The sequence below is a fragment of the Myxine glutinosa genome, unplaced genomic scaffold (genome assembly GCF_964187855.1).
Source record: "Myxine glutinosa unplaced genomic scaffold, kmMyxGlut1.1 SCAFFOLD_773, whole genome shotgun sequence".
In the NCBI taxonomy this organism is placed as follows: domain Eukaryota; kingdom Metazoa; phylum Chordata; class Myxini; order Myxiniformes; family Myxinidae; genus Myxine; species Myxine glutinosa.
The window spans coordinates 121,210-140,109 of record NW_027616868.1 but is presented as its reverse complement, the minus strand read 5'-3'; the positions used below and the strand labels follow the sequence as shown (position 1 = coordinate 140,109).

The 18,900-nt window shown below is 41.5% G+C and overlaps 1 protein-coding gene across 1 annotated transcript in view; it reads left to right on the top strand.

Moving 5' to 3' along the window:
- Positions 1-8,677: 8,677 nt before the first annotated feature.
- Positions 8,678-18,900, top strand: part of LOC137439244 (ARF GTPase-activating protein GIT1) — a gene marked incomplete at its 3' end in the record, with an annotated part of 128,344 nt that continues 118,121 nt past the window's right edge. The window contains 3 exon segments of the mRNA XM_078768964.1: positions 8,678-8,795; positions 11,390-11,589; positions 15,568-15,680. Of these exon segments, the coding sequence (XP_078625090.1) occupies positions 8,678-8,795; positions 11,390-11,589; positions 15,568-15,680 (431 nt within the window).

The window sequence follows — 18,900 nt, the reverse complement described above, 5'->3', positions numbered from 1 at the left end:
TCTCTGTCTCTGTCTGTCTGTGAGCTCAATATCTCAAAAGGTTATTGATGAATTCCAATGAAACTTGGTGGACAAGTTGGGTGAGTGACAGGGACAATTTAATTTTGATGAAGATCCATTTCCGAGAGTTTCTAGATTTATAAAGTGATTCTTCACCATTGAGAGATTGGGCCAAAAACTGTATATGGCACGATATTTCAAAAAGTTGTGGACAGATTATGACAAAACCAGGTGGATGAGTTGGGTATAAGATATAGGTGAAAAGAACAAACCGATTAGATTTTGGTTTGTGACAAGGATGAATGGTTCCGCATGGACTTTCGGCCTAGCAATTGGCTACAAACTGTAAGCTGTTCATCCTGGTGGAGGCATGCGGCTATGCTCTCTACCGAGTGTCGTCGAAGTTGTATCGCATTCTCTGTGATAGACGTGGCACACCTGGGTGGTCATGGTCTCTGAGGTAAAATCTCCCTTAAAGTATGCTTCTCACCAAATGTTATAACATATTTGAATGCCCCATGAGGTAGACTTTGCTACGTGCGATATATGGATTGAGGTTTATATTTCACAATTCTATGCATACAAATGACCGTCCCCGAGATCAAATGGCCTCCTAAAATTGGCCTTTATTGAAGTAGATAATATCACTGAATGGCTGTCTGTCTATGTTTTGCTACAATGTATGGATTGTCGAGGGATGCTCCACATGTTTTTTTTCCTTCTGACCATGGATTTTGGCTCCATTTTCCCATAAAACATATGAATGGTGTTCCCTGTGTGTGGTAGATTCGGACTCCTTGGAAGCGGACAGCACTTCTCGCACTTGTAGTTATTACTATTATTATTCTTGAGCATGTTAGACGTAACCAATTTGATCCATGCTCATCTCATGTTGGTTATTTCCACAATAGAAGTGCAGTATTTTGTACTCCTGCACGAGTCATCATTTCCGGAAGCGCATATGCTTCAGACACCTCACCCTCAACCTTAATATGGAAGGGGAAGGAAAAAGCTCACCTGTTGTTTTTGCAGTACTGTCGGTCGCACCAACCTTCTGTGGCACAATACCAAGTACCTGCTCATGAGCAGCGCACAAGCTGAACCTGATTTATTTGCATCACAGAATAAAATGCGGAACCTATTCTGTATTTCTAAAGTCAGCAAGGGATGAGAGATCACCTCTGACCCCAAAACAAGAATCATTTTTATCAGTAGACTGGAACATTTGTCTAATAACACACCTCAGTTGTATCCTGACTAACAATGGAGCTTTGTGGTTGGGCTTTCGTGCCATGCACACAAGCTCTCCATCGTCCCCTTCAGATTGTTGAACTTCCACCTCTCTAGTCAAAAGCCCATTGGTCGAGCTGCCCTTCCAGAATGTGCTATGTGGAATAATCGTTTTGGGATTGGCTTCATTGTTTGGGATTTGGGATTGGCTTACTTTTTCAATGTCCATGGTCAGCAAAAATTAAACAAGTCATAGTTTCAGCATTGCCACAGCATCAAAAATTGAGCATTATTCTTTAGGATGATGAATTCAAATGAATCATTCAAATGATGAATTGCGAAAGATGATGGGAATAGAGCCTGTGATGGATGCTGTGAAGAGAAATAGTTTGAGATGGTTTGGTCATGTGTTGAGGAAGGATGAAAGTGACTGGTTGAGAAGAGTGATGGAAATGAACGTATAAGGAAGTAGAGGACGGGGAAGACCGAGAAAGACTTGGCTAAAGATGGTCGAAGAAGAAATGCGGGCAAGGCGGTTAAACAGGGGAGATGCAGAAAATAGGGCAAAATGGAGAAGATTGTCATGGGGACCGCAAGGCTAACCCCCGCTCTTGCAGGGAAAATGGCCTTTTAAAATGCCTGTTGTTGTTTGTTGTATTCTTTAGGATGATATCAGGTCATTACTGTGTATGTTTTAGTGGGGTAATCATCTCTGGTGATCTGCCCCAAAAAAAAAACCAGGTTAATTCCTGCCAAAGCAGCCCAACGGCAAGGATTGCACTTGATTGTTTGTCTTTGCCTTCCCAGCTGTTGTCATGGCAGGAATTTGTATTTAGTTCAGGGTGCCCGGCAATAACTCATCTACTCTTCACTAAGGATGTCGTAGAATCTTCAATGTCCAGATTTCAGCATTTGTGTTGCAACGCCCTGCCTGCGAAGCACCAATCCGAGAGATTTATAGTGGGGCTGGGAATCAAACCCAGACTAGACAACTCAAAGTTAAATCCACGACCATTGCATCTTCCTGTTAGACAGAGGAATCATAGAGACTCGTAAAAATTCTGTCACCTAAATACTCAGCACAGGAACAATTTTCTCACTTTTTGTAAATTCCGGTGCATTTTCCAACACACTTTTGACAGCTCAAGAGTTTCCAGAGGGACGGCATTACCAGAAATATCTGGTGGCATTAGAAAATCCTTTTAATCTGCCTGATCAACAAAATGCATCTCAGAAATAAATATTGCAATTGCTTATTCATTCTTGAATTTGTCTAACATTTTCAACCTCTCCCAAGTCTAGGAATTATGTGTCCTCAATGCTGATTCTGCCAATTAGGCAAGCAATCCGCCCTTGATTGGGAATCAGGAACTCATCTACCCTATTTTTCAAACATCTATTTGCTATAAATCTCGCTAATTAAAGGAAAGCAAAAATAGAAACTGATAAATATCTACGTATCAAGTGAAAACTAGAGCAATGCGACTGTGTCGCCAATATGCCTTCGCATAGTCCCACAACGGGTAGATGCCCTCGCTCACTGTCCTAAAAATCATCAGGTTTGATTTAAATCCCTTCAGCTGTTTTCAAGTATCATATTTTCACCAGACAGGACAGGTTTCACATTGATCGGTGAAGTGGTTTCAGAGAAGAGATTAAAAAAAAAAAAGGGCTTTCAAACTAATATTGCTGCCATACCACATGACATATGACCTTAAAAATGTACACACTCCATATGAATGGGTATGGAATCACGTTTGTGAAGTTTTGTGTTGATCGGATAAGGTTCGTTTTCCATCTAAGATGGCTGCCAAACCACATGACCTACGACATCATCATTTTCAAACTATATGCAACAGTGCTGTTAGATGATATTTGTAAAATTTCGCATCACTCGGGTAAGCGGTTTCAGAGATATTATTTAAAATTTTCCTTCAATCCAATATGGCTGCTACACCATGTGACCTATGATGTTTTTGTGATCACCTTTTAATCGCCATGCCTAATCAATGACACACGTGAAGTTTTGAGTCGATTGATTTTGTGGTTTCGGAGAAGATGTTTTTTTTTACGGTTTTAGATTAAATCCAATATGGCTGCCAATCCATGTGACCTATGATGTCATAAATTTAATATTTCAATACAAATGTGTCAAAGATCTTGTGCATGCAATTTCAGATTTTTGGGATAAGGAATTCGATTAAAACATTTTTGGCTGGTATACCACTTCACTTATGATGCCATCATCATCATGCTTTTGTTCCCCATTGGGAGTACTTGACAATGTGCCAAGTTTAAAAAAATTTCCATTCAGCGGTTTCCAAGAAATAAATTTTTGTTAACTATTTGCGTTTAATCAAGATGGCTACCATAGCTACCATGGATGGCTACCATACCACGTGACCTATGATGTCACAATTATCATCAAAACATTCTGCATGGGTGTCACTCCTACGCTGAAAGTTTTGTCTCAATTGGACATGTAGTTGCTGAGAAAAACGAGGTTTAGCCCGCACGGAGGGATGGGCGGACAACCCGAAAACATAATGCTTCCGGCCACTTTCGGGGGCGGAGGCATAAATAATCAAGCATATGAAAATAAACTATAATTTATGAGAAAAGGCAAAACACTTGCTGACGCAACATCCACCAAAGATCAACACAATAGACGGAGAGCGGTCAACAAGGCTTCATCGGGTTTTTGGATCATAGATTTTGCCGAGCAAAAGTCGATAAAGTTATGGTTACCTTTACTTGTGGGGTCACCCGTGGGAATCCCACGTGCATGGAGGTGTATCGTTACGATCGGTGCAGCCGTTTTTGCGGTACCTGGGACAATAACGTTAGGCGGGAGTCCAAACTTGAAAATGCTGGAGACCAAAGCTGAAATTGGAAAAACAATATAGCCTATTTTACTTCAGGGGGTCCCAGGATTACCCACCCAAAATTTCGTTGCGATCGGTTCAGCCGTTTTTGCGGTACCTGGAAATGGACGGACGGACGGACAGAAAGACAGACAGACGGACATTTGGTGAATTATAATAAGATGGGGATTTGATGTGACTAATGTTTTGAGTATTAGTCTCATCATAGCAAAATAAGGAATATGGTTGGAGGGTGGATTTCTGTGTTTGGCATGGGTGAAGGATTGAAGGAACTGTATCATCGGTCAGGGGAGAGGATGGAGGATGGGGGATGGGAGAAATGGGAGGGGGTGGTCAAGAAACAAAGGGAATGGTTCAAATATTCAGTGTCAAATATGGATGGAAGTAGGGTTTACATAGTGTTAAGTGCAAGTCATAGGTTGAAGAAACTACAGTTGTGGCCAAAAATATTGGCACCTATGCACTTTTTTCAAATAACTCACCATTTTCTCCAAAAAATAAGTTGAAATTGACAAAGGTATTTAGTCTCCACAATTCTTTATTTCACTGTTAATATTACAGAACCCTTGTTTTTGATTCAGAACTTAATATATCCTTTTAAGTCGGCAAATAAAAAGAAATGGCATTGACAAAATTATTGAAACCATCGACTTAATATTTGGTAGCCTTTGGCACAGCCTTTGGACAAAATAACTGCAGTCAAGCGCTTCCGAAAGGCATGAATGAGCTCCCTACACCTCTCTACTGACAGTTTGTCCCACTCTTCTTGTGCAAACTGCTCCAGTTCTCCCGGATTTGAAGGGTGTCTTCTCCCAGCTGCTGTTTTCAGATCTCCCCACAGGTGTTCAATGGGATTTAGATCTGGATTCATTGCTGGCCACTTCAGAACAGTCCAGCGTTTTGTCTTGAACCATTCCTGGGTGCTTTTTGAAGGGTGTTTGGGGTCATTGTCCTGCGGCAAGACCCATGACCTTCAACGGAGACCCAGCTTTTTGACACTGGGTTGAACATTGTGCTCCAAAATGCCTTGGTAATCTCCTGATTTCATGATGCCATGCACACATTCAAGGCACCCCATGCCAGAGGCAGCACAGCAACCCCAAAACATCACTGAACCTCCTCCATGTTTGACTGTAGGGAAGGTGTTCTTTTCTTTGAAGGCTTTATTTTGTTTTCTGTAATCATAGAGATGATGTGCTTTGCCAAAAAGCTCTAATTTGGTCTCATCTGTCCACAGGACATTCTCCCAGAAGGATTTTGGCTTGTTCAGGTGTGTTTTGGAAAACTCCAGTCAGGCTTTTTCAGCAGTGGGGTCCTCTTGGGTCTCCGACCATAAACCCCCTTTCATCGAGTTGGCGACGGGTGGTGCGATTTGAAACTGTCATACCTTGTGTCTGAAGGTGAGCTTGAATCTGTTTGGCAGTAGATCGAGGTGCCTTCTCCACCATTTGAACAATCCTCCGCTGCAATCTTCGATCAAGTTTTCTCTTGCGGCCACGTCCAGGGAGGTTGGCTACAGTGCCATGGGCCTTAAACTTCCTGATAACATTGCGTATGGTGGACACAGGAACATCAAGGTCTCTGGAGATGGACTTGTAGCCTTGAGATTGTCCATGCTTAGCTACAATCTTGTGTCAGACCTCCTCAGACAATTCCCTGGTTTTCTTTCTTTTCTCCATGCTCATTGTGGTACACACAGACACAAAACAGCAGAATGACTCCATTTCTCTATTCAAACTGGTTGAATGAGTGATTTTTATATTGCAGGCACCTGCAAATCACCATAGGTGAGTTCAAATTCCAAAGTAAAGGAGAATTACCTGCTTGAAATCTTATTATTGCTAACAACTTCTAAAAGGTGCCCATACTATTGGCCGGGCCATTTTAGGATTTCTGTATGGAATAAGCTAAGATTTCGTATTTTTTTCAGCTTTTTTGGTTTTGTTCTACTGCAAAGCAAATAAATACATATGTGGATACCAAAATATTTTTTTATTTCAGCAATTTTATGGAAGAAATGGTGCATTATTTGAAAAAAGTGCAAGGGTGCCAATATTTTTGGCCACGACTATATATGTATGTATGTATATATATATGTATATATATATATATATATATATATATATATATATATATATATATATATGTATATATATATATATATATATATAAATATATATATATATATATATATATACAGACTTGGCATTTAATATGGAATATTTTTTTTGGGGGGTGAACTAACTTTTCAAGATGACTTAGAACCAAAAGTTCATTGGAATTATGTTGAAATTATTCTAGATTTTGTTAATGTGACCTTTAAAAGAAACAAAAACCACATTTGACATTTCGAAACAAATAAATTGATCCTTGAAAGTAATGTAAACTGATATCGAACTCAATTCACGGACAGTACTGTGTTAAACTTCTGTGCGTTTTCCAGGTGTATCTCTTTATTTTGCACATTAGCCAAAAATTTTTTTAACAAAAACAAAAGTTAAATTAAAACTGGGATTACAGACAGTAAAATTACAGTTCAGTACTTCGTGTAACCCCCACGAGCATTCAGGAGAGCACGTACACGTTGAGGCATGCTGTTCACGAGATTTGCCAAGGTTTGGACAGGAATCGCTTGCCATGCAGTGACAATAGCCTGCTGCAATTCACACACAGAGGTCGGCTGCTGGTCCAAGTGGTCGATTTGACGCGTTAATTCTGCCCACAAGTTCTCTATCGGATTCATATCCGGGAACATGGCAGGCCACTCCATATGCTCTACACCACGGTCAGCAAGAAAGTGTTGGATCATTCGAGCATGATGAGGCCGTGCATTTTCATCTTGGAAGACAAAGTTTCCTCAAAAGGCTGCACGAGCAAATGGAAGCAATGTTTCTTCCAGAATGGCCCTGTACTTGAACTGGTTCAGGTTTCCATTCAGAACAACCAGGTCAGTTTTGCCCCCTGCATGAAAAGCAGCCCAAACGGTCACCCCACCACCTCCAGCTTGGACTCTTGGCACTATACAATCTTTGTTGTAGGCTTCATGCACTTGTCTGCGCACTCGGACGCAGCCATCTTGACGATAGACCAGAAATCTAGACTCGTCACTGAAGATCACGTGATTCCAGTGGTCTGGCTGCCATTGACGGTGCTCTCTGGCCCACTGCAATCGGCACTGGCGGTGTTGTCTGGTCAGGCGTGGCTTTCTCAGGGGACGCCTGGCATGAGAGCCTGCTTGAACCAGTCGTTGGTTGACTAGACTTCTGGATACAGGCACATTTGTCAGTTGCTGCCACTCAGCCCTAAGCCGATTAGGTGACTTGGTACGGCCATTGCGGACTAACCGGTGCAGCTGGCGATCATCCCTCCTTGTGGTTCTGCGGGGACATCCTGGCCTCGGTATTGGAGTAGGGACACCCCTCTGAGCATTTCGTTTCAGGATCTTTGACACCTGACCTTGAGTGATGCCATACTGCCGAGCAATAGCACGCTGTTTCATGCCGTAATTTCGTAAAGCCACCACTCCATGACAAACAGCATTGTTGAGTTGACGGACCATCTCCAGAGGAAGCGGCAATAACTTTTGGAGACATGCAGCAGTTGTTTTCCACTAATACAGAACGCAACAACCCTTGTATACCTGACTGTGAAGCCAATCATCAAATGCACCTGTCCGTACATTTTGCCATGCCACCTGTGATATAATCCTGTTGTTGACTTCTTGCTGTGACAGACAATCAGTGACATGGTTCTTTTAACAAATAAATCACCGAAGTGTAAAAGAAACTCACCAGATTGATATACTGAGTTAAGAAAGTAAACCCAAGTCAAGAAAAAAAAAATATTCCATATTAAATGCCAAGTCTGTATATATATATATATATATATATATATATATATATATACCTTGTGGCTCATATATATATATATATATATATATATATATATATATATATATATATATATATATATATATAGTCAAGGATCAGATGGCCCAGATCAAAAATTTGTGACATACCAAAGGGAGTTGTGACATTATTAACCTGAAGGACACCTGCTTGAAATGTGTCCTCTGCCAGGCTGATTAGTTTACATTTTGTATCCCACTGATAGGCCGGATCTGGATTCGGTCCTGAACCAAAATTTAATCAGCTTGTTCTTGTCACCGAACCAACACATCCAACAGGTTTTGTCATAAGTCGTCCACATAAAAAAAAAAAAATCATGTTATATATCGTTTTTCGTCCGATCTCTCAATGGTGAAGAATAACTTCAAAATTAAATAATTCGCGCATCCGAATCCATATTCAGATCTTCATTAAAATGGAATCATTTCGTCCTTGTCAAACACCCAAACTTTCCACCAAGTTTACTCCGAATCCGTCCACAACTTTTTGAGATATCTTGTTCACAGACAGACAAACAGACAGAGGTGTAACATATCCTCCATCCACCTTCGGTGGCGAAGGTAATAAGATGAGTCAGTCGGTCTCTCTCCTCTCATTCTTTTCCTCTTTCCTCTCCTCGACGTCACCATCATCTCTCTGTCTCAACATGAAACAATGGATGGAAACAGAATCGAGGGTGAAATAGAGGAACGAGACGGGGAAAAGTGGAAGCGACAAAACGGTACAATTGAAGCAGACACAGTGACAGAGAGGAAATCCCCACCCAAACAAGGTCAGCAACACATTGCAGACGCGGAGGAATGATCGACAGGTTGAGACAAAGAGGAGAGTTCCAGTCCCCCCTCTGCTCCCCACAAAAATAGTCTGCACATGAATCATAAACAACTGTTGTTGGTACAATGAATGAAGATTATTTTTTAATTCATTTTATAAACGTACCTGATATACAATGTTTAATGCAAATCCAATTATTTCACTTTGGTTCCTTTCTGCGCTCCATTGTCATGCATGTGACATGCCTTTGTTGATCATTTTGATGTCGACAGAATGTGCTGCCCTTGTTCTGTTGGAAATGATCTGATTGTCTCGGTGTTTTTCAAATTTATTTTTAGCAACCTATAATGCTGCACCATTATGAAGCAGACCATAAGCTCAACCCCCCTCACCCAGGTGTCACGTCACTTCCGTTATAATTCGACATAGCAAGTAAAATATACCATTCGGCGTACACGACCCATGATGCCAGGAAAAAGTCATCATTGCCTCTGAATCTGTTTTGTTTTTTCCATGATTCTTTCGCAAAGTTGTCATGTCCGGAGTAACCTGTATAACCTACCCTCGGCCATTACCAACGTTCAGCATACTACATCTTCAACCTGGTCTACTGCTAAAGCAGTTGTTCATTGTTGTCTTTCACAAAGTAAATAAATAAATAATATATACATATATATATATATATATATATATATATATATATTAATATATTATATGATATGTTATATACAGTATACATTATACGAGTATATTATTTATTTTATGTATATTTATTATATATTTATTTATTATATATATTATATATTTTATATATTTGTTATGAATTTTGGGTAGGGGGATATATAGATATATATCAAGAGAAATGGGAGGCACCTGAGCTAAATTTCAAGTGTCATAGCCAAGGGTATGAATACTAATGTCAATGTGATATTTCAGTTTTTTCTTTTTAATAAATCTGCAAAACTTTCTAAAATCCTGTTTTCTCTTTGTCATTATGGGGTATTGAGTGTAGATTGATGAGGGAAAAAAATGAATTTAAACGATTTCAGCATTAGGCTGCAACATTACAAAATGCGAAAAAAGTGAAGGGGTCTGAATACTTTCTGAATGCACTGAATATACCCCATAGCTTATGTCGTTATGACAGATAGATAATGTTTAAATGCAATAAATTGAATCCTAATTGTCATTCCTTCATGAATGCGTGTTCCTTTTGGTCCTCTTGCGGTGTTACTCTGGTGTCTCGATGGATTATATTTCGGTTATCCTTTCTCCTTTGTCCTTTGTTCTAATTGCACACATTTAACAGTCATTTCCATGCTCACCTTTCCAAGTTCACGGTACCATTAGTCGTTTATGTGAAGTCATTATCTCCAGCACCAAAGGTGGACTGAGGTTATGTTTTCACCCTTGTTTGTTTGTCTATCTGTGAGCAGGATATCTTTAATTGTTGTTTTTGTCAATGAAAATACTTATAATCTTATTTTTTTAATCGTCTTGTGTTACTTCCACTTCCTTGTCATGTCTCGTTTTTTCTCGAACTCCGAAAGCGCAGCATAGAAAAAATTGAGACATGGCTCATTTTAAAGAACTCTCCAAGGATAATAAAATGTGTTAATGATGATGTCATAGGTGCCTCCATTATGACGTCATAATTCGACTAGTACAAAACTTCATCCGATCAAGATGAAATTTCTTGAGCATCATCTCGGGATAAATTGGTGGAGGAAAAAAAATGATGACGTCATCGGTCACGTGGTTCGGCCGCCATATTTGTTTTTTTTAACATAAAAGCCTTAAAAACCATGAAAAACACCTGGTGAGGGTCTGCAATATGATTACTCTTTCTAGTTTTCTTTTCCTTTCTTTGATCCTTTTAGACATTTGCTCACTCGCTCCTCGGCAAACCCTCATGTTTATCTTGTCCCTGTGATTGTTTATATTTTCTCTTGTCAGACATGGCTTCCTGTGGTGGCGCTGATCCCAACTAATGGCTTGTTTGTTCGTCTTATGTCAAATACCTTATTATATTAGAGTCAGTTTCTAATTGTTTGAATGATCGTTTTTTTAAGGCCATTTTTCCCCGCTAGAGTGGGGGTTGGCCTTGCAGGCCCCATGACCTCATATGGCCCTGTTTGAGGCAATGTTTTTATGGCCGGATGCCCTTCCTGACGCCAACCCTTAGTCGCCTCTTACGATGCGCAGGGATACGGTGTACCTATTCTAAATCGGGGTACACACCGTGATCATTCATCCCAGCAAGCTGGTACTCAATTTGCCGACCTCGGAAGGATGACAGGATGAGTCAACCCCCCTGGTGTTAATTCAGCGATCGATCGGGATTCGAACCCAGGATCCTAGGATCCCAAGCCGGCACCCTAACCGCTAAGCCAACACCAGGCTCTGTATGTATATATATATATACATACATATACATACATGCATGCATACATACATACATACATACATACATACATACATACATACATACATATATACATACACACACGCACACACATATCAAAAATAATAAATGTTAGAAATGGCTCGAGATTGTTTGTGAAGGAGCACCTGGGCCATTGTTCTGCTCAGGTCTGGAAGAGAATATCAATTGTTGCGTTCATCCTCAAACAATTTACTTGTACGGAGTGTGCGCAGATCCCGGCTGGGCTTCCATAAACCGGGGTGTGCTGGTGTGCGATGAGTGCTGCAGTGTGCATCGCAGCCTTGGACGCCATATCTCTCAAGTGAAGCACTTGCAACACAGCAGCTGGCCACCAGCACTCTTCAAGGTGGGGAAACTTCATGATGCAGGTGTTGTGCTTGCAGATGCAAAAAGGTAGCAATACGTGGTAATGGAATAGTTACAAGCTCAAGAGCTACGTTTATAAAAAATGCATATTTGTGTGTGGTCGTACTTCTTGAATTCCTTGCGTATATTTGATTTGAAATACCTCAGTGTAAGGGGGATGTTGGGGTTTGTCTTGTCTGAGACAGCCCCTCATGTTTCCTTGTACATTATTGTAAAATCTTTTTAATTGTACTTGACACCTGTTTATTTATATATTTTAATTATTATTTTTACAGTGACATAAAGTTCATGTTGAAGCTTGTATGTAAGTCACTTGTGGGGCAGAGACATTGGTGGACCTCATTGTACAAGGACATTACCAGACAATGGACAAACTTGCTGTGAATGGAATTTGGGCCTGTGGTTGACATTATATCACATCCTAGAAGCTCTTGTGTACGTCATCCTCTGTTGTCTACCAAAAAATCTGACTTGGATTGTCATCCTTTGCTACTTTTTTGAACATTTCCTCGCCTTGGCTGGCCATTGTTCTGCTCAGGTCTGGAAGAGAATATCAATTGTTGCGTTCATCCTCAAACAATTTACTTGTACTGAGTGTGCGCAGATTCCAGCTGGGCTTCCATAAACCGGGGTGTGTTGGTGTGCGATGAGTGCTGCAGTGTGCATGCACTTGAGCCCAATTTTGTCTCGGCAAATTTAAAGACGCCCATGATTGTAACTCCACGTTGCCTTCTTGGTCTCTCTTTACATAACTCAGTTTCTTATCGAGCTTTTTCGCCAGCCCTGGTGCTTTAAAACAACATCTTACTTTTTTCTTTTTACTCCTCCTGTCTCACATCTTTGTCCACATTGTGTCCTTAATATCTGATTATCATACGATGTCCTCCATTTCCATTGAGGCAATATTCTTTCTTCATATAAGAGCTATTGATCCCTGGTGTTGGGCTAGCGGCTAGGGTGCCGGCTTAGGATCCTAGGATCCTGGGTTCGAATCCCGGTCGATCGCTGAATTAACGCCAGGGGGGTTGACTCAGCCTGTCATCCTTCCGAGGTCGGCTAATTGAGTACCAGTTCACTGGTAATTCCCTGTTTGTCGTTAAAGGCGGCAAAAAGGGTTGGCGTCAGGAAGGGCATCCGGCCGTAAAACATTGCTTCAAAAAGGGGACCAAAAAAAACAACAACAACCACGGTTCCCGAAAAAGGCCAACCCCCGCTTTGCGGGGAAAAATGGCCTCTAAAGGTGGTTATATAAGAGCTATGCCTCCCCCAAATCTTCCTGCCCATTTTTTCTAAAGCAGTCTTCCATCTACTTTGTTCATTCGATTGTCCTTCGAGAAGAGTAGGAGAGCTATTCCTGGCACTCTGATCAAATTCAGCAGTTGCATCAGCAGCATAGCTACGCCCTCAGCCAATGATCCTACCCCACAGCCTTGTGCTGCATGTAAAAGAAGAAGTTCATGAAACCAGGTTTTGCTTTGTGTGACGCGAACCCATTCTTCTCGATATAACATGTCTTCCAATTCCCCCATCTTCATAGTTCAACACTAGTTACCTCTGCCAAGTTACCTCCCTGTGTCTTACTTGCGAAAATCGAAGATTTTTCAATTATATTGGTTGGTCTTGTGTGTTATTCTGTCTGTTTGTCTGTCCGTATGTCAGTCGCCTACAGGTCACAATTTTCAACCGATCTTCACGAAACTTCACCAAATGGTAGAGTTGGTCATAAGCAAGAAGCCGATTGTTTTTGGGGTCAAAAGGTCAATAGGTCAACATAGGCCAAAGGACAACTTTGTCGAATTTCTAAAATCCTCAATTTTCATCCAATTAACTTGGAATGTTAAGAGGATTTGCATATCTGGACACTGAATTCAACCACCAAGTATTCTTGAGGTCAACATAGGCCAAAAGGTCAACATAGGCCAAATCTCTAAAATCCTCAATTTTCATCCGATTGACTTGAAATTTTCAGAGGATTTGCATACCAGGTCACTTAATTCAACCACCAATTATTTTTGAGGTCATCATAGGCCAACAACTTATTTTGGGGATTTCGCAAGTATCGTGCTATGCACGACATGTTTCTTGTTTATTTGTTTGTCTGTGAGCAAGATATCTCCGAAAGTTATATGGATGGATTCAGACGAAATCTGGTGTACAGTTTGGGTATGTGACGATGATTAATTGATTAGATTATTGTGAAGATGCGAATACGGATCTGGCCTATCGGTGATATACAAAAAGTAAACTGTTCAGCCTGGCAGAGGTATGCACTCTACCCAGTCCCATACTGGGCACTTTTTGTCACTGCCAGAGCAGTTTTTTGGCAAAGGTTAAACCCGGTGGTTTGCAATTGCCTTCCCACTGTTGCTTGTCCGTGCTCTTTCTTTTTAAATGCTGAGTGCAAGGAAGCAGCTCATACGATAAAAAAAAAAGTCTTTGGTATGACTCGGCCGGGGTTTGAACCGCCAACCTCCCAGACCCGGAGCGGACGCTCTCACCATTACAGCACTGAGGCTGGTAGTATTAGTACGCAATACTTTTTTAAACTTCTCTTTTTTTTTGGTCATTTTACTGCACCTCCATTTCATCCTCTTCACCTCTACCTTTCCTTTACTACTCTTTCTAGCTTAAAAAGGCCCAAATAGTATTCAGTATCAAAGGTAGTTTGTTTGCTGCGATGGGCCCTGAAATGTCTGAGGTCACAAAGTAACGTGTCCTTTGGTTCATCTCGTCACAGAAAGGAAGCAGTTTCATCTACTGTAGTACAGATCCTTTGCAGCGATGTGTGGTGCACACATGAAACTCTTCTTTGTTGTTATGTATTTACGTCTATTCATTGCAGGAATGAAATAGTGCAATAATTGTGTTTTCTTTAATGACATAGTTGCCATGTGACCGGTTTGCCGAATGAATCACATCACCCGAATCGATGCGAGTGTTTTTCAAAACTCCTGTAATCAGAGAATGGTAACTACTTTTGTCTGATTATAAGTATGATGGTAAAGATACAAGCTCAGGGCACATGGTGCAGCAGCGTTCCAAGGGTAAGCTAGTGTACAAATAGGTAGACAGTGAATCCCGAGGTTTTAAAAGTTATTTTTGTGGACGCACCACATACTGCACCACATACTAACTGCAAAGGGTCTACTTTATTTCAACTGGTCGATTTTGGTGATTAGATTAGGTCGATTTCTGGCATTGGACACCCCACGCACTTTTGTAGTTTCCGGTTCAGGTAGGCGAGGCGACAGATCCAACTTTGCGGTCGTTTGCAATGGAGCTGAACAAATGAAGAAAGATTGGATCTATCGCAGACTACTTCATTCCGCTGACATGAAAAGGTGGGTCGCATGATATCGATCATACAAGTAGACAATTGTTTTATAGTCTGAACTGTGGCAGTTGAGCATACAATGAGCCGTGACGTGGTGTCGCTATAGTCTATTCCTGCTTACTGTTATTTGAGTAAAACACAGCCTCCATTACACCACGAGATCCAGTCAACCATCGAGTCGTGGCTCGTACCCCAGACAATCATCAGAATGATTGCTTTGGTCTCGTGGTCTGTTGTAGTCCTGTGTTCTATTACGATGAGAGGGCATTTGAGATATGAAGGCCTCTGTGGGTAAAACGTTGGATTTTCTCAGCCTGCCTTTTTTGACAAAACCTCAAATTGGTTGTGCTGTTGTCCATTCCACTCTATGGTTTTTACAGTTTTGTTCTCTGCATCATCACTAGTTCACATGCGAGGCATCATCACCAATGCTGCAGTCCCATATCCACTGCATATCATGCTACTTTGTAAAGGGACGATTACGTTGTTTTGCGCGCGCCTCTAGTTTTATTTATTTTCGGAGAAAAAGCTGGCACATTATATGCCTTCACCGTCAGCTCTACTTTATCTTCGTGCTTAGTGCTGGACTCATCTACGTGTTTGTGTATGTGTGTATCCATCCAGATGGTGCAGACATTAGTGAGTGGAGGTGCGAACACCATCTGGGAATACACAATGCTAGATCCAGCACAAATCCAGGGTGGCAGACGCAAACCCAATCCACAGGACAAGCTTCAGTGAGTTTGCATCATCTACAAAAGAGATTTGCATCAGTTTTAACACCACACAACGCATTACGTCATACCTTGCGACACCATTATGCTCTCATATATCTACTTACCCATCTATCGATTTATCGATTTAACTATCGATCTATCAATTTTATTTTTAATCAGTGGGACTTTGTATAATATTTTCAGTAATCTGTGTATGCCACACATTAACAATGGAGCAACGAGTTTGAAACTGTGAAATAAGCCAGGCATTCACACTTCCTGCATTTGTAGCCTGGTGTTGGCTTAGCGGTTAGGGTGCCGGCTTGGGATTCTAGGATCCTGGGTTCGACTCCCGGTCGATCGCTAAAATTAACACCAGGGGGGTTGACTCAGCCTGTCATCCTTCCGAGGTCGGCAAATTGAGTACCAGCTTGCTGGGATGAATGATCCCGGTGTGTACCCCCTATTTAGAATAGGTACACCGTATCCCTGCGCATCATAAGAGGCGACTAAGGGTTGGTGTCAGGAAGGGCATCCGGCCATAAAACATTGCCTCAAACAGGGAACCATGATTGTCATGGGACCCGCAAGGCTAGCCCCTGCTCCAGAGGGGAAAAATGGCCTTAAAACGATCATTCATTCATTCATTCATTCACACTTCCTGAATTTCCTTAGTCACATGTTCAAACCATGCCCAAATGAGGAAGGAGAAATATTTAGAAATCAGACTTCCAACTTCACTTGACTTCTTACAATTCTGGAAATTTGCATGGAAATAGCATCTCGACGAAATCTGAATACCTGTGTGCACGACCAATGTCATTACCCTTTCTAAATTGGCCACCCATGTAGTCCAAGTCGGTTTAGAAATGGCTCGAGGCATGATTTAACACCAAGCGAGTTGGGGTCGTTTAAGAGGGAATTATTCAGACACGTGCCGGTGTTTCCCAGTAAAGTATTGTTGTGTGATTCCCCAGGTGAACACCACAGGGAATCACGGATAGCCAAAGCAAGCTTTTAACTCCGAGGTGACTGATCAAATGCGGATTTTACTATATATACGGAGGAAGAAAGAGAAGGGAAAACTGAAGAGCTTACCTGTGGTCCGCCGGCAGTTCCCGAACCTACGAAAAATAACTCAAACCGAGGCGGATTTAAAATGTACAAAAATAACAAAAGGATTTATTAAAAGAAATGCAGATAACAAGAAAACGTGACAGTAAAAATAAATTCCTAAACGGAGCGCTCCTGCAACAGACCCAGACAGACACAGGGAAAGATAATGAAAATAAGAGTGTGTGTGTGTGTGTGTGCGTGTGCGTGTGCGTGCGCGTGCGCGTGTGCGCGCGCGCTTAGCTCTAATCACTGGTGAGGTCTCGTCAGGGTTGTCAAAAATAATCCGGGGCGTTGGCGACGTTGCGCGAAACAGGTGTAGGCCGGGATGAAGGCCTCGCGCACGAGGCGAACGGGCCACGTGCAGGTCGCTCCTCCAGCCGTGCCTGGCTTCGTCCACCCGTCCTCTTTTTTTTTTTTTTTTTTTTTTTGTATATAGGATCGAGGCTCTTGTAAGAGCTAACATTTATCACACAAAAAATCAAACAGACACACAATACATTTAATAAGGGTAGTGGTAGTTCCTCTACTTATTACATGGTGGTGGTTCTTCTTCTTCACGACAGTCGGAGCATGTTACCTACACAAATCTACCTGACTACGTATCACTACCCCACCGACGTAACAGTATATTGTTCATCACATTGTCATTTATAGGGCATGGGAAAGGTTCATTTCACAGAGAGACCTTGTTCAGGTCACCCAAGATTTCTTACACCTTGTGATTCAATTCAATTCAAAGAAACATTTATTTCCATAGTGTCAAACAAAAATATACGAAAGTAATACTGCGGACTTAAAAAACTCAGAAGGATACAATCAAGATAATATATAGGGAAGCAAATATGAAGGTATATTCAGAAGCCAAGGCTTGTATTGATATGCCTATGGGCTAACAATATAAATGAAAACGATAAATTAGATTAAGATACCAAATAGTAAAGAATGATGGAAAAATAGTCAAAAATACAATGAATAACAATAACAAGAGTGAACCACCTTTAGAGGCCATTTTTCCCCGCAGAGCAGGGGTTGGCCTTTTTCGGGCACCATGGTCCCCTTTTTGAAGCAATGTTTTATGGCCGGATGCCCTTCCTGCCGCCAACCCTGTTAGTCGCCTCTTGCGACTCACAGGGAATTACCAGTGAACTGGTACTCAATTTGCCGACCTCGGAAGGATGACAGGCTGAGTCAACCCCCCTGGCGTTAATTCAGCGATCGACCGAGATTCAAACCCAGGATCCCAAGCCAGCACCCTAACCACTAAGCCAACACCAGGCTTTAACAATAATATGAGTAAACAAACAAAAACAAAGAATGAAATAACAATAAGGCAATAATTGCAAAAGTGAATAAGAAATCAATGTGTATAAAGGAAACTAACAATAATACGTCAATGGTGACGTGGCGTATGATGTGAGGATCATTATGTTGGTCACACTTGCCAGGAGAAACTGATTGTAAACAGCATGATCTGCAAAGAGCATACAATCAGCAATTTTTGACCCAGACAACTCAGCACAGACTACATGTGAGTGGTGCGAGGTCTGGAATACCCGTTTCACGTCCCTCTAACACAGCGTTGTATACAGCATCGCAGACCATGGGTCAAACACCATCTCAGCTGGAGGATCAACCATTGGTGCCATGTTATTTTCACCGTCACATCTAGATTCTGCGAAAACCTCTATGGATGTGCTAGAATCTGTAGAAGAGGTAAGAAGAAATTTGCCAATTGCACCTTTAGGCAACATGTTCGATTTATTAGGGGGCGGACTGATGATGGTGTGAGCGGGTATTCAAATTTGCCAAATTAAGAGTTCTTCTCGGAGATGAGGTCATCTCTCTGACCCAATGCAAGGTGCCTAACTTCATCTTTCTGGATGACATTGCCCATCTGCGTCGTGTATATGTCAACACTGCGACTCAGGGCCGCAGCTTCACTCGCATCGACTGGCTTGCATGATCTCCAAACTTAAATCCAATCACAGTAACATGTTTGGAACATCTTAGGGCGACGTGTTTGTGATTGCCAATTGCTGCCAATGTCTCTTCACCAACCGGAAGTAGGCCTCAACAAAGAACGGTGCACAGCACTTCCTGGATCATCTAATTTGATAATTGACCA